This window comes from Argiope bruennichi, chromosome 1, assembly GCF_947563725.1.
Source record: "Argiope bruennichi chromosome 1, qqArgBrue1.1, whole genome shotgun sequence".
In the NCBI taxonomy this organism is placed as follows: domain Eukaryota; kingdom Metazoa; phylum Arthropoda; class Arachnida; order Araneae; family Araneidae; genus Argiope; species Argiope bruennichi.
This window is the reverse complement of record NC_079151.1, coordinates 84,788,094-84,805,584: the sequence shown is the minus strand read 5'-3', so window position 1 is coordinate 84,805,584 and position 17,491 is coordinate 84,788,094. Positions and strand designations below refer to the sequence as shown.

General features: G+C 26.3%; 1 protein-coding gene across 2 annotated transcripts in view; it reads left to right on the top strand.

The window, feature by feature from the left end:
- Positions 1–17,491, top strand: part of LOC129963862 (S phase cyclin A-associated protein in the endoplasmic reticulum-like) — a 55,473-nt gene that overhangs the window by 34,801 nt on the left and 3,181 nt on the right. For both annotated transcript variants that reach the window (XM_056078448.1, XM_056078442.1), the window contains 10 exons: positions 48–178; positions 305–370; positions 2,809–3,036; positions 4,316–4,439; positions 5,920–6,140; positions 6,242–6,388; positions 7,830–8,067; positions 8,505–8,654; positions 13,867–14,058; positions 14,156–14,204. In XM_056078448.1, coding sequence (XP_055934423.1) covers positions 48–178; positions 305–370; positions 2,809–3,036; positions 4,316–4,439; positions 5,920–6,140; positions 6,242–6,388; positions 7,830–8,067; positions 8,505–8,654; positions 13,867–14,058; positions 14,156–14,204 — 1,546 coding nt within the window. The remainder of the gene's footprint in view (positions 1–47; positions 179–304; positions 371–2,808; positions 3,037–4,315; positions 4,440–5,919; positions 6,141–6,241; positions 6,389–7,829; positions 8,068–8,504; positions 8,655–13,866; positions 14,059–14,155; positions 14,205–17,491) is intronic.

The following is a 17,491-nucleotide window of genomic DNA, read 5'->3' as shown; positions in this document are numbered from 1 at the left end:
TTGTATTTTATGACATTTTAATATTTCATATATAATTTTTTTCCTAGGAACTTTATAATTTAAAGCACATAGTAGACGCCTCTACTGATCAGCTGGATCCAAATATTGCTCTGGATAAAGAAAGGCAAAAGGCTTTAAAGAAGCGATGTAAAAAGCTGAGGCAACGAATGTGTACTAGGTATTATTTTGCTCCTGTAAATAAATTCAAATTTTTTATGAAATTACAATTTATTTTGAAAATGTAACTCCTCAAATAAAGCATAGATTATTGATATTAATGTCATTAAACAATATCATTTTTTAGGGGACAAGGATATGAATCCAGTGTATTAAAAGCTTCTGGAACTGTAAACTCAGCTTCTAAGTCCAAGTAAGTTATATATATATATAATATACAACAACAATATGCTAATACTGTCATAATAATTTATATATATATATATATATATATATATATAATATGCATCTACGTACATTGAAGATTGTATGAATGCAAGGGGGGGGGGGGAATGTGAAAGACTGAAATGAATGAATGAATGTATGATTTCTTAAAATAGGAGTATCTTCAAAAATGTTACATCTTTATTTTCTCAATGTAAACCTTAAACCCAGGCTGAAGTATTACAAAAACTAACAGTTGCTTGCAAATGTTTATCTGCATAGTATTTGGTTCAGGTGATAACTTATTTATCAGAAAATTTATTTATCAGAATGCAGAATACTAATAAAAATAGCAGTCATTTAAATGAAGATAGAATTTATTATATTAGAGCAGATTGAATTTATTATATTTATTATCTTTCTCTCAGTGTAAAATAATAGCAGAGGAGCAAATTTCTTTTGAATCCGACTCTCTGAGCCGTGGCATTTCTGTACAAGTTTAACTATTCCTCCATTTAGTACTCCTGGCAATACAATTAACACAAATTTAAATATAAATGCTAATTTACATAACAAATAATAAACTAATAAAGTACAGAAATGAAGTTTTATACTGAATTTCTGAAAAGCGACAAAACAGATTAATGGTACAATGAGTGGCAAATATTTTCCTAGTATGAAATTTGCTGTTAAGAAAAAAATATTAGTTTTATTGGCTATATTCTCAGATTTTAAAATAGTGGAATCTGTATTTTTTGAACTGTGAAAACCCAGGTGGCAGTTTTTTAAAATTATGAGTCTCTAGAGTCTAGATTAGTCCTTAAAATTTCAAATCTGTGTTCTCCTATTAGAGCATGAATAAACTTGTGTTTCTTTACTTTCTTCTGACTTATTCTAATTAAATTTTTTTTTCTATTTAGTGTCTGGTTCACTTTTACTAGACAACAAATGTTATCAAAGTTATTGCAATGTATTTTTTTAATGTAACTTGACTTTTTATTTTAAATGACATTTTGATTTTTTTTCTAGATATTTATCAATTTTTTTTTTATTTTGAGGTTATTGTTGCACTTTATGTAGATAATTTAAATTGATCTTTTTTCAGTTGGATTTACATTTTTTTTATTTTATTAATATTTAATTGTATGAATTTATATATTGCTCTTTATTGCTTTAAGAAAAGAGTTATAAGAAAATCGTTATATAATGGCTGCCCTTCTCTCTGAGACAAAAATAGATAGATCAACTATACTGAAGGATTTTCATTGTCAAAAAATATATATTGAAGAATGCTTAATTATTTCTTACCCAATGTAACATATATATTTAAAAAAGCTCTGTATTTGAGGATTTCTAGATTTCTTCTTAATAACAATAAAATTTGTATTTGCTTAGAGCTTTCAGCTTCTTTGGAGAAAACATTTTTATTTATTTGCAAAAGTGAATTCCTAATCAATTCACTTTGAGTTGCCGGGGAATAGGCAAAGATTTATTTTTCATAATTTTGCCAAGATCTGTCATTTTGCTGTATAATGATTCAAACATTATATTGTTTTGAAAATGAAATACATTCGGAGATCTGGTGTTCACAGGAAATTTTCCATATCCTAGGCATAGCAATTTCTTTTATGTTATGATAGAAAATTGGTCTGCTAAAAGTAATTTTTTTTTCATTCTAGGATTTTTAAATCAGTTTTCATTTATATACCTATAAATTTTTCCTAACATATTTGTATGACACCATGGAGTTTAAAATTCCTGTACACTTTGAATATAACATCTTTTCTTTAATGATTTTTTTTTATTTTTGTTCTTTCACAATTGTAAGATACTACTAACTTTCTTTCCGATTTTCTACTATCATATTGACGCAAAGATTCTGTACCATCATTTCAATTCAGTAAAAATGGTTTGGATGTTGTTTTAACATCAAAAATCTATGCTTGTGATGAAAATGGCTATTTGCTCTTTATTTATTCTCCACCTTAGTAGAGATTGGGTAACTTTTCTCTCCACATTAGAAAAGGAATGCTAAATTTTAATTTTGTTTCTGGTGTTTTATTTGTATGTATATTTTGTTTCTATTCATTTTAATAAAAAATGCATAGAAGGTAAGAAAAAGAAAGGAATCTTTCAATCAATCAATCAATCAGTTCAAAGGAAGTTGAATTTATGTCCTTGCATACCCTTTTAATACCCTTCTGAATGGCTGATCTAAAGATTATTTTAACATTATGTCTTTGTATCAAAGAAAAATGCCCTTTGAAAGAAGTGACTGCTTTCAAGAGGTGACAAATTGTACTATTTTTAATCATTTTTTTCTATTAATGTTTATAATTAATATATAATGTCTTAAAGACAAATGACTAGTCTTTATTCTGTAAAGTTTTTTGTATATGTGTGTAACTATTTCATTCTCTGTTTTAGGATGGGAAAGATTCTAAATAATATTAAAAAACTTGAGGAAAACTCTAAAGATTCCAATATCTTCCCTGCTCTTGAACACAATTTGAATGAAATTTCCTCAATATATCAGAAAAAATTGCATCAAGATAAATCATCATTTAACGCTATTGGTGGTGTCACTGCTTTAATCAATGCTTTTGGTGTTGTTACCCATCTTCCTATGGAAAGCAATACTGTCATGCAGAAAAAGTACGATTTCTTTATTTTATTTCTAGTTTGAAAAAATATTCAACAATATCTGTAAAATCAGCCTTAAATTTTCAAGGATATAGATTATGAGATTGTAAATGCTGTTATAGTTAAGTAATGAAGAAAAAAAATTTATACAAATGTCAGCCTTCTAGGTTGTCGAATAGTCTATAATTGACTTATTCATATGCAGGCATTTCAAAACTACACCTCCCTATCTTTTTTCTTTTGTATAAATTTAATCATTAATTTATTTAATTTTGTACATAATATTTAAATGCCATTTACTATTCTGATTTCCCTTTTATTCTGATTTTTTAAAAATCTTTCCTGCCCTTCTTAATAGAGACGATTTTATTAAATTACAAATAATTAAATTAGAATGATGTAGAAAATCATTGCATTAATAATTTATTTATTTCTAGTTGCCATTGGCAACCAGCTGTTTTGCCAAAGATATTGGTTATATTTAATTTCATTTAAATCATTTAGATGAAAACATCAAGTCCATGATTCCATTAAATTGTCAGACATTAAAGCCATATTATTTTAAAAGTCATACATATGTTCTCCTCATTCTATATATGAACTTTTCTAATGGAACCCAATTCTATGATACTAGAATGCTGTTATATCTGGTTCATTGATATTTCTAAATTTAGCTGTATTGTAACTTCAGTTCTTTTATTTGTCCTGTAAACTACAATGTTATTAAACGGAATCCTTCTTTAGCTTTGAATAGGGAGAGAAAACCAGGCATCAAAATATTTGTTAAAACAAGAAAATGGGCTTCGTTTACAGCAATGAAAATAATATTGAGAAACGTAATTAAAAATATATTTAAAGAATTTTACAACAATTAAATTAACATCATTGAAAAGAGAATTTTTTAAACATTAAAAATGGTGTAAAAATAAAATCATTCTTCTGCATGAGTATTTTTAGAAGTTACTGTTAGAATCTGATTTACTTTTTAATTAATTAAAATCCTAATAATTAAAAAAATGCAAATTCCTATCATCTAAATTATATCTGTGCGAAATTTTATAACTTTAGATTAAACGGTTTGGTGATCTATAGAACACCAACACAAATGCACATTCATTTTTATTGCAAACACAGATAACTTTATATCTTATGGTATAATGCATAAATTCTGAATCTGTAAATATTGTCATGTAATCTGAAAAGGTATATGCGATGTTGAGAACTGCAACTTCAGTTTTATATTTCTCCATTTGTCATTTATTTATTTTTTCCATTATTATTGTATTTTCAGGATCCTCAACCATCTATGTTCTACCTTTGATTCTGTTATTGAGAACTCTTATGACATCTGCAAATTTATTTTATTCGGCAATAAAATTGGAAGTCTTCTAGACTTTTTCATTCACCGATTGAATGTAAGTTACATAATGGAAAAACTTTTGTAACAATTTCAAGTATGTTTGATATTTGAAATTTTTCTAAAACATTTTTCATTTTTTTATTTGAATTTGTATCATATCTATGTGTATGTATTAATCTAAAAAAATCATATTCATAAAATATTATTTATATTTGTTGATAATCAACAGAGTTTGTATGAACATGCTAAATGGATACTGATAGTTAAATTTTAAAAATAATAATAATATTATTGAACTATAATAAATTGTTTTGCTTCAAAAATATTTTTTCATTATTTAGAAATACTTATACTGGCATAAAGATCTTTTAAAATTAGCGTTTACTGAGTTTTTCTTGTCTTCTGTTATGCTAAATGCACCATTTTTTTAAAAAAAATAAGCCATTTTAAGGTTTATAGTATATAAATAATTGATTGTAAAAAGTGGCTATTTAGAAACATGTAATTAAGAAATTTCTATGATGAGAAGAATAAATAGTAGAGGTTATTAAAATTCTGACATCTCATTTACTTTTTCTTTCTATCAATGATTGTATCAAGTATATAAATAACGTGAATTTTAGATATATGTAGGTTGCTATTAATTCATTGGTAAAGACATATTAACATCTAAAAACATATTTTAAAATTGGTTTTTAACTCGGCTATTGCATATTTTAAATAGTGCAGTTTTTTGTGTTTGCAATTGAGATTGAGAATATTTTAAATTATTCATATATTATTGTTCAATTGAAATTTGTTTGTTAAAATTTCAAATATTCCATGATATTAGTAATCTGAATAAAATAGCTTTAATAAATAATTAAGAATAAAATATGATATATTATTATTTAAATTATGAAATTAATATTTCATTTGGTAAGTTAAAAATCAATTTATCTTCAGTACCAAATTTATTTATTGACTGCCAAAAAATTGAATAAGAACATTTTCTTTCAGTATTGTTGCTTTGAAATCATATCATTCATATCATCAAAACTGCAAAACTTTTTTTAATATTAAGGCATATAATATCACTGAAAAGTAAATTTTTATTAATTAATTTGCCAATGCAAACTTTTTTTTTTGAGGAAAAGTGCAGTTGTGATTACTATTTTTTAAATGATTCATTTTATTGGAGGTGAGTTGTAATTTTGCTTTCATAGCCTTGAAATATTTATAACTTCTCTTTTCCTTTTCATAGTTAAAAACCTTTTCCATAAGAGAAAAGAAAAAATTAAATAATTATCAATACAATTAAAATACTCTTCAAAATATTGATATCTGGACTTAGAAATTTATGGGAAGGGGGGTGTCAATAAAAGATAAATGTAATCATTTTTTCCCCAGTGTTTGTACATTCAATTAAGAAACATGTTTTTATTTTTAGATTTTTTTAAATATAAAATTGAGTATTAATATTTTATATATAATTGTAATAATTGTAAAATGTAATATATTTTTTTTATATTTAACTGAATATTTAATATTTTTAGATCCTTATTCCTGATAACATTAGTCAGTTAATGGCAAATCAAGTAAAATCAAATGGTGTAAACATTCAGTTGGATGCAACTGCTGGAAAATTGTTGTATCTATTGAATAATATTTTGAATACTCTTTCTGCAAAGCATAATTTCCCTTCAGATATTGAGAAAAATAATGAAAAAGGAAGTGATACTGAAGATTTCCATTTCCGAATGCAAGATGTAATCAGGTAAACTTACTAAAATTATAATTCTTTAATATATATTGAATGAAAACGAAGCAATATTTATTTTGGCATGTTTTAAATTTTCTTTTTTTTATTTATTTTAGTTACATAGTAAGCATTGGCATTGTTGACAAGTTATCTCAGTTTTTTAATTGCATTCAAGGACCAATAAATAATGAAACTGAAGTTGCTTCTTTTCTTCTGGACTGTATTGCATTTCTTTCAGCATTAATCAAACTAAATTCTATGAGGTAAGTTAATATATATGTAAAATAATGGAATGACAGAATTGTTTTCTTACCTTCATATCAATAAAATTTCCTTTAATTGACATTTTGGAAATAACATATGAAAAGAATTTAGGGAAGAATTTATAGATTCTTATTGTGTGTATTAATAATGCATATGATAGATTTATTTTATTGTTTTCTAGAACAATTGAAGAAGTTATTCAAAACACAAATTTGTGACTGGTTCAATAATACAGTATTATTGAAAAATATTATTCACATCTCTGATTCAAAGATTAGGATAATTTTAGAATTTTATTCATTTTGACAGAAAGGGTCAGCACATTGATAAATCAGCGCTACACCTTGTACTATTGCAGATAATTATTCACAAACCTAATTTTAAAGACAGAGTAAAATTCTAGGGACAGAAAAAATCAAAAATCAATTTATGATAATATCTGAAATATAAATATCGTTGTAGGGGCTGAAAAATAATTTATCACATATATAGGAATAACATTTATTGTATGAGTAATATTATAAATTTACTCATACTAATCCAAAAACAAGCCAAATACTGCTTTTAATTCAAAACATGAATTATTTTGATAAACTGTTCTTTCAACAGGATATTAAGTTGATGTATGGAAGAATGAATGCTAATAGAAATAATTAAAATTAGGATTGTCTGAGAATATACAATTCTTACTTTACTGATGCACTATTACTTATTTTAAATCTGCATCTTTTGTTGCCTATTACATTTTTTTTAAATGCTAATTTTTAAAAAAGGAGCTAACTTTCCAACATCATTATTATTTATACATAAGTTTCATTTATTGAATTACTTTAAGACTGTTGAAATTCAACTGTGCTTTTTGAAAAAAAAATGTTTTACATTTTGCAGACGATAATATAGTTTGTGTTAAAATATGTTACATTTATATATATATATATATATATATATATATATATATATATATATATATATATATATATATATATATATATATATATATATATATATATATATATATATATATATATATATATATATATATATATCTTATTTAATGTTATTTCAAGTTGAAAAATATTTTGTTCTACGAATTTATTTTTTATAACTAATTTCTCACAATGAATATGATGCAGTGTTATATTTATTTTAAATTTAATAGTTCAATGTATATGAAACATGAATAATGTTATATTATTGTATTTTTTAAGTATTATAGATAGATAGTTATTTTGTTTACTAAATAAATTATGATTATTGGAATGAATAATGAGAACTAAAATCTAATAAGAAATTTTATGCAGTTGGGGCATTGACTATTTGAAATTAATCTGTTGAGAGTACTGTTTATTCTTATGTATTAATTTATTCTTTATTACTTTTTTTTATTTATTTTTGTAGCATTTAGATTTGAGTTGCATTAAATATAAATTTCTCTTATAGTTCCAGTCCAGCTTCCAATCGTAAAACAGAAGATTCCACTCAGTTAATTGCTACTTTTAGAGTGACCAATATGGTTGGATCAGTGTCTTTATTGTATGGTCTGTTACTTCATAATGGAGCATCTTCTCGAAGTGAGGGGACACCGCCTCCACCTCTTCCCAAACAAACTGAAGTCTTAGCTTTTTCAACGCTCCGTATGTTGAATCACATGGCTGTGATGAGTCTTTCAGCTTTCCAAGTATGTTTTGTAACTTCTAAAAAAAAGTTTTTAGTTTCTCCCTTTTCCCAGTATGATAATTCTCATCATTAAATGCTATTTATTTAACATTTTTGTTTGAAAGATGATAAAAAAAAAGTGACTATCATATCAAAGGATTTATTTATAAAAATATACTTGGAACTTTTTCATTGACTATGGAAATATATTTCACAATGTATTAAAATAGATGAAAGAATTTTCATTAAATAATGTAAAATAAGATTAATGTTGATATGGTTATAAGTAATGTAATTTATTTCCATTTGTATGTATAAATATTTAAGTATAACTATATTAATTTGTGAATGTTGAAATATTTAACTTAAATAACATTAATTCATTTTATCATTTTGCATGCTATTAGAAGAAATCATAGTCTCATGCATTTATTAATACAATTTTTTATATATTTTTAGAGCATTTTAGGCAGTGAAGGCCTGTCTTTGCAGCTACGTCATATAACTAGTCATTTGTTGTGGTACTGCAGTAATTTTGAGTCAGAAGCACTTCTTCATGAAATTATTCTTTTGGTTGGCTATTTCACAGTTCTTAATGCAGAAAATCAGGTATTTGTTTATTTTTTATAATTTCTTGTGAATCATTTTTTATATCAAAAAGTTTGATGAATATAATTTTAAGTTTCAAATTTGTTAAAAAAGTATTTTTTATACTTTATTTTGTTTTTTAAGTCCAAATATATTGCATATTCTTTTTATATGAATTTAAAAAAGCTGTATTCTATACATTTTTTTATTTGTTTTAAAATTTATATTGATTGCAAGATATTTCTGAGACATTCCTATTTTGAAACTATTGTTCTAAATAGAAAAAGAAGTTGACTTGTTCGTACATTCTAAAAATATTTGGAATTATTTTGTACCATAAAAAATTAAAAATATGTGAGTGCTACTAAATTTTTTTTACCTTTCCATTCATGATATAATTAAATTTGCATACATTATACAACAATTGATTTATAAGAAAGTTACTTGAAGCATTACTCAAAAACGTATCATATTGAAAGTAATTTTGCATGTGTGTGCAGTGTGCATCAAAGGAAATGCAAATTGTGATGGGTCTTCCTTTTTTTTTTTTCTTTGGAAAATTTTATTAAACTTCACAAGTTATAGCATTTTGAATTTCAAAATTGACTGAAAATAGGCTTTTAGTTAATAAGTAAAATGTAATAAACTTCTTATAGACTAAAAATATGTTTGTATTTTTGTGAAATTTACAGTCAAATCATTGAAATAAATGGCTAATATACAAGGAGTAGTATTTAGCAAATTATTGATGTTCTCTTGTTTTGAATAAAGAGATAATGTATATTTGATCTCGCACTGCATGCCAAATTCAAAGCATCAAATGAAAAGTACGATGTCATCACTCATATAATATGATTTGGTTCTAAATTATTACTTATTTTTCCATTATGTGAAAAAGGAATCACTTCAAATCAAGTCCAGTTTATCAAATAGACAAGGAAGCAACTGCGATAGGAACCATATGATTTTTGGGGAAGGGTTCCATCGTATCAAAAAAAATTTAATGGGGGAGGGAGGGGGGGTAGAATAATTTAATTTTATGCTTTCATCTGTAGAGGTTATGTATTGAAATTTTTTCAGATGAAAATTAAGAACCATTGAAGTTCCAGAACATATTTTTTAAAAAAAAATTCATGATTTCAATTTTGCTTACAGATTAGTGTCATCCAGTCTTTCCTGCGATTAGTTGACGAATTCTGATATCAATACTCTGACAAATTTTGTATTAGAATATTTAATTTATGTTAAAAAATCTTATAATTTTTTTCAAAAATTTCCTTTAAATTTAATTTTTTTATTTTTTTATTTATGAATTACTGAATCAAGTTATGTTGAAGGTGACCTTCATTAAGTGACTTGTTATTACACTTAATATAATATTTATTACTTAAAAAATGCTTATACAGGACTTAAAACGGAATAAATTTTTTTCTGGTTTCTGGAGGGGTTAAACCCAGCCCTGTTTCAGATGATAAAAGCAAATGGTTAAAGAGGGGCATGGTTTTGATCAAATCTGGGTGAGGGAGTTGTTCCTGTGTTTGATAAATGCCTCGATCAATTTGCTGTTTACACAGACAAATAATGTATTGATATCCTTCTTTCATTTCATTTGCATTTTATACTACAGGGTACATAAAATCATGGAAAGTACTTAATTTTGAAAAGTGTTCCTTTAAGTGCTTATTTTCTTAAGAAGTTCGAAGGAAAATTTTGTTGTTGTTTTTGCTTCCCCAAATGTTTAATACGATAAATTGAAAGTATGGTCATAAGATTTGTCTACCAGATATATTGAGTAAGAAAACCAAAAACAAAAAAAAAAGTCATAAAAGTAATCCAGGTTTAAATAAATCTTCAGTTGCCAACACGTATTAATATAATACTTAATGATATTATTTTGTCTCTGCTCCCTCTTTCTTCAGCTATGAGCATCACCATTTATTGAAATATTGGAATAGTTATCCTAAAGGAGCAGTACAAAAAATGTTCTCTGTCATATTTATTGAGACTTGAAAAATTTTTGAATTTCAATTTTTATTGTTTTAAAAGGTGAAATATTTATTTTAGTTTTGCTTTATTCTTATTTTCTAAAATGGAAATTAAGAATAAAGCATGATCATTTTGAAGTGCTAAAGAGTTGTGTCGAACATGGAAGAAGCTGCTCTAAAAAGCCTCTTTAGTATATTACACATTTAATCGTCATTCTTGGTAATATTGTTTTGGAATTATCCCTTGAGTGATCTATTAAAGGAATTTCTACAGTACTGAATTGTAATTTATTTCGGTGTGTAATTACATTAATAGATTTCATGAAATAACTTTGCACAACTTTAACTTAAAGCCATAGTTTTTTAGTGATAGTGATTTTTTTTTTTTAATGTCCCCATTCATTTTAAAATGATTATTTGCTGGACCAATCTCACCAAATTTTAATTTTTATATTTAAAAAATTCTGCTAGATTTGATATTTAAAATTTTGAAAGAAAATAAAAGAAAATGTTTTTTAAAGCATTTATTCTCCAGAGTTTATTTTTTTTTTCTTTTGTAATTCATAGAATTTTGTTGTTGTTAGTTTGTTTTATAGTGAAATCTATCTATTCAACTTTGAATAAAAATTTGTTCTGGTTGACAGAACACTGTGCAGCATTGAAGTTAAAAAATGAAATTTGGCAAGAAATTGCTTTTTGGTTGTTAGAGGCCGTCTAAGAACAGGTTTTTCAAAATTTTAATCATAAGTTTATTTCAAAAAAAAAATTCTAATTTCTGCCATAACATCAAAGTATGTTATTGCATAAAAATTATTTGTACATTGACTTAAAGGTTTTTTTTTTTAAAGTAGTTTTTTTGTTGATATGAATGAATATTGAATAAATGCATTTTTTCTTTTGTTTTAGTAATTTTTGAAAAAATAGTTTTATACACAATTTATAATAATGCTTTTTATTGTAATAAAATTCAAAACAATATTATTGCTTCATAGAATCATTAAGTCACATGATTTTTACCACTGTTAACATTGCACTTAAAAAATGCTTTCTTTCTTTAATTTAAAACTTTAAAGCAGTTCATTGGATAAAATTCTTCCTTCACATGATACATGTTGTTAAATTTTGAGACAATGTGATATATTATCTTGCACTGACTACAAAAATCCTTTTCAAAAATATATCAAATGGCTTGTTCTTCTTCTTTTTTTAATTTTTATTTTATTTTTAATTACAGAGCTGGCATCTTTTCAGTTATTTATTTGTATTATTTATCATAAATTTTTAAATCATTTTCATTTCTTCATAAAACTCAAAAACATGTTTTCTATAATTTTTTCAAAGCTGAAATAAAATAAAAAAATTATTTATTTTTGCATTTAATTTAAAAAGTGGGTTTTTAGTAAATTTTCAAAATGTGAAATATTTAGAGAAAAAAAGAAAAAAATTGATTTAAAAAAATCAGAATGTGGTATTGTTCTATTATCATTTTTGTGGCAGTTTTGCCATCCTTGGCTTTATTAGGTTACAAATAAAATCTTTTGTATTTCTAAATATGGTGATTTAGAGTAGGAAGAAATTTACACTTTACATCTCGGCTATGTCTCATCTTATTTATTGCTGCTTGTATAAAAATCTAAAGCAAATTTTTTTTTGGTCATACTTTGCTTCTGCATCAATGTCAACATTTTCAGAAATAATGTATCCATCTAAATTTATTTATAATTTATTAATTATTGGAAGTGTATATAAAGATCTAATTTTTATTGTAAAGTTCACTTAATTTTTTGATAATAATGGTTCTTTTCATTTTTATGTTTTTGTACATTTTACATAAAATTAAGACCAAATAGATAACATTTGTTTTTAATAGATGTTGTGAAAATACAGAAATAAATATTAAAATTTAAAAGTACATATTTAATTTTTTTTTTTACATTTTTTTCAATAAAATTTGTGCATTATTGTAAAACAGAAAACAGCCTATACTTAGAAAATGCACAGGTTTACATATGCATACAGCTGAAAAGATGATTAATTTTTGTGCAATTTCTCACTACACATTTTGTGCTAGATGTTACATAATAGTTTTTTTATTGGCATTGCAACTAATTTTTCTGTTTAATTTATGTGTATGAATTAATTTCAGTAAGAAAACAAAATATATATCAAATCAAAAATTTGGATGATATGGTCAGTTTATATAGCAATTGCAGACTGCATGTTGTAAAAAATATACTTCTTATGTGCTCAAATGAATGAGCTAAACAAATAATTGTAAGTATTTTATGTAAAACAGTTTTTGTTATAAATTAAAATTTAATTTTAAATTTACATTTTAATATCATTGACTTTTTCTATTTATTTTGCTTATTATGAGGGGCATGAGAGGGACCTTTAAAGCTTTGGAAACTTCTACCACAAATATGGGCCTTACCATGAACGAAGATCAAACCAAATTTATAGAATTCTCGCTCTGAACTAAAAATCATAGTGTTCCTCTGTGTTTTAACGGTCATACCTTCTAAAAAGTCGATCATTTCAAATACCTTGGTGCAATGATTAATGACAATACTAAACTCAGAGCAGAAATTGACAAACGAATAAAAATGGTTAATAAATGTTTCTTTGGACTGAAAAAACAACTAAGATTCAACTTAATCAGTCGAAAAATTAAACTAAGGATTTATAAGACTCTTATTATGCCTGTTCTGCTCTATGCAAGTGAAACCTGGACTCATAACTTGGACATGCATCATTCTCTGAACATGTTCGAGAGAAAGATCCTTAGAACTATCTTTGGCCCAGTACTAGAGAGGATGTTGGTGAACTAGATTTGATTTTGAATGATATAAACTCTATAGGCAACCACAGATAACACTGGTTATCTGGAGCAATAGGTTAAGATGGCTCGGCCATATCTGGAGAAGCCCTGAAAACAGCGCCTCAAAATATCCATTTTTAAAAATCCTATGGGATCCTGGGCCAGAGGAAGATAGATGGATGATGTGGAAAGAGATTCGAGTGTTCTGAGGATAAAGAACTGGAAGGGAGTTGCGCGGTATAGGAAGCGCTGGAAAGTGCACGGGGTTGAGGTAGCCAAGATCTGCAAGGAACTGTTGTTCTCATGAAGAAATTATATGTGTTATTCTTTTTTTAGTCTTGAGAAATAAAAAAAATGCTTACATTTGCCTATAATATATATTAAAGGCTTCTCAATAAAGCTGTTTATGAATGTTGTTTATTTTCAGTCAATTATCCAAGCTGGACAAAGGCCAACTGTTTTGCAACAGTTATGCTGTTTACCTTTTCTGTACTTCAGCGATACCGAATTAACTGATATCTTGTTTCCAACATTAATAGCTTGTTGTTACAAAAATCCTGCTAACAAAACCATTCTTCAACAAGAAATGACTTCGGAATTGTTGTCAAATTATATTGAGGTAAGTTATTTTAGTTCTAATTCTATAAACATTTATAAATAGAGAATATAGATTTTAAATTATAATTTAATTATTGTTGTAATCTATATATTTTTAGGTTAAATATTTGAATTTAGAAGAAAACAACAAGAAAGAAAATAAAACAGGTTAGTACACTTAAGCGGTTATTTTGACTTTATGAATTCAGAGACCAGTTGATTCATCGATATTATTGATTATCTTTAATTTCAGTTAAATAAGTTTGTCAGATATTAAAGATGTATTATTTTAATTCTTTTATAAATATTTCATACATTCTAAATATGAAACTAATGGAGATCATCATGATGCTATTAAAAATATAAATGTGTTATTCATCTGTTTTATAAATTTAATAATATTGTTTCTTCATTTTTTTTTATCTGTCTCACAAACTTTACAGATATTAAACAAAATCCTTCTTCTTTAAGTTTAATACTGGAAGAAAATCAATAAATTATATAGTTGATGAAAGAATGAAAATGATTTGAACTTCAGGGCAACAATGTTAAAAGTTAAATTTTAAAAAAATTGACAAAATTTTAAAAAAAATGCCTGAATGACTATTAAATTAATATTTAAAAAAAAAAAGATTTTAGTTTTCAGACTGTAAAATTCATTTTTGACCGATAATATTTTCAAAAGTTATCATGGAAGACCATCAAAATTCAGTTTAATTTTTAATTAATTAAAATTTTAAAAAATAGCACCGCGATGCAACTGCTATAACTGCATCAAACAATAGAATAAATTTCTCTGGCGGAAATAGTCTGGCGGAATAATTCACATATGAGTTTATTGAATGGTTTGTTTATTATTTGGGAAACTGTGGGCTTATTCAGAGTAGATTAGAGAAATTTTTTTTAACAATGAGTTGCTCAAAATCTGTGTTTAATACAGATTGGACGAACAAAAATATGAATCTGGATTTTGCTGTATGGGTAGCAAAATTCAGTAAAATCCGCATGCTACGTACTCTTCGCCGTGTAAGAAGATAATAAGCTTAAGAATATGGGAAAACAAGCACTTAGTAGTCATGCTAAAAGAGGAAAGCATGTAAAATTGTGTGCCAGTTCAAAAACGTCTTCATAGATATTGCACTTTGTATCTGAAAGGAATACCAAGATTATATGCCAAGTCCGAAAACGTTAAATTTGATTAACAATCGTTAAAACAAGCTGATTTCGAATTTTTTAGTTCAAAAGCAATAATTCAACACTGAACTTTTATGGACATTCAAACTTGTTGTGTCGCATTCATCATTTAATGCATTCAGTGATATTTTGGAAATACTTTTGTATATATTCACTGATAGTGGAATAGCCAAAAATGTAATGACATACATTATGTCATTAGCTTATTACATTATGTTAGTAATAAATATTGTGTTAGTAACGAATTAGCTCCATTTTTTAAACAATCTCTAAGGAAAAACATTAAAAAATTTATAATATATTTTGGCGAAGCTTTGAACAGCATTTCACAAAACCATCAAATGGTTCTTATTGTAAGATATTGGTGTGAATAAACCAATAGTCTCCACAAGATATTGGAACTCAATGTTTTTAGGCATACCACTACTTAATAATTGTTTGAGAATTTTAAAGAAGTTATATCAAATCTGGACATATAGTTACTTTTGAAAATTAGTTAGATGGACCAAATGTAAATTAATTTTTTTTTTTTAAAGTTAAAGAAGAACTTCTGTGTGAAAATGAACTGTGAAAATCTGTAATCTGTTAGATCTAAGTAAATCTGTAATCTTCAGTTAGTCAGTCTGCAAATCTTCAGTTATGGACCACACATAATCCAGTCAGTGTTTCAGTATAAATATAAATCTACTAAATAAAAAATAGATGATATTCTAAGAGCAATGTATAGAATATTTAAAGATATTGTAGCTAGAATGCCGATTTCCTGGAAGTAATGGGGCCGCGGTTGCCTGGTGCCAAGGTCCCAGCTTCGAAACCGGAAGATTTCAGGTTCGATACCGATTCCATCGAAGAACCATTGTGTAAGCGGGTCTGGTGCACGTTAAATCCGTCGAGTCAAACGTCCTCCCGCTGCTGTGACGCGGAAGTTAGGAGAGGGAGGTGTCAGTTCAAGTGTCACCCTTGTCATCTGACAGGGTTCAAAATTATTTACTCCGTCGCAAAATAGCTCTAGTGTTGCTTTAAAAACAGGACAGTTTCTAACAAAATGAAGAATATAGATTTCAATAAAAAGTTTCCTGCCACGAGTGATAATATTATAAATGCTTGTCATGATAAATTGATTCTAACTAAAATTAGCTTCTTTTATATTGCTAATATACTTCAACCATTTCTTTGAAAAAGTCAGATATCTGAAAAAAAACTTTCTTATATGAAAATCTTCTCATTCTTGCTAAGCAGTTAATGAAAAACAACAAATGAAGCATACACGAAGAAGCAAAAACATTCTACACATATTTTTAGCAAAGCTTAATGATCCTAAATATCTAAGCCTGAGAAAAAATCTCGATATTGGAATAGTAACTACTAACTAGATTACTAGTGGAGTTGCCAAAACTGGAGGGGGGGGGGGGTATTCACCCTTTTAAAGCAGGTATTTTGCTATAAAAATTATTTGAGTGCATGTACAAAAATGTTATTTTAAAAACTGCACCTTATTTAAATCCACATTTATTAAGGAATCTTGCTTTTTCCACTCATTAAAACTGGGTAGTATTGTTGTTCTATTATAACTAGCGCATAAGTATTGTTAGTGCATTTTCTCTTATATTGCATGTACATACAGGGATTTTTTTTTCTTTCTTCAGATTTGTGTGGCAACCCCGAGCATCAGACATCTTTTTAAAAAATTATAAAATACCACATTTCTTTGGTGGAATGATAAAATAAATAAAACTTGCAAAGAGTAATTTATTAGGATTGTCACAAAATTAACTTGCATAATGCTTGATTTATTTTGAATGATTTCGATTGCATAGCTTTTGTAATAAAAAAGCACAAAATTAAATTGCTTTCAAAATACTGCAAAATATTCTTTAGGGTTCTTGATCCCTAGGTAATTGCTTATTTAATAATCCAGCTCTGTGCAGAATTAACATCAATGATTAATATCAAGAGGTTCCATTTCGTCTTCCTGATCCTATTGGATGCAAACTGCTAGATCTTTGGTATTTATACAGATTTCCCTGTTCAAATGCATCATATTTGTTTTCCATCAGACTCACTATGATCCTTTCATGGTTCTGTGAAGCTTTGACTCTACCCTCTTTTTTTTTTTTTTTTTTATGTACTAGATGGGGACAAAACTTCAGTCCAGACAAGACAAACCATCTGAGAACGGTGTCAGAAAAAAACGTTCTATTATTGTTTCATATAGTAGCAAATCTATTAGAAGAAGTATGTTGGAAACTGAGGGGGCTACT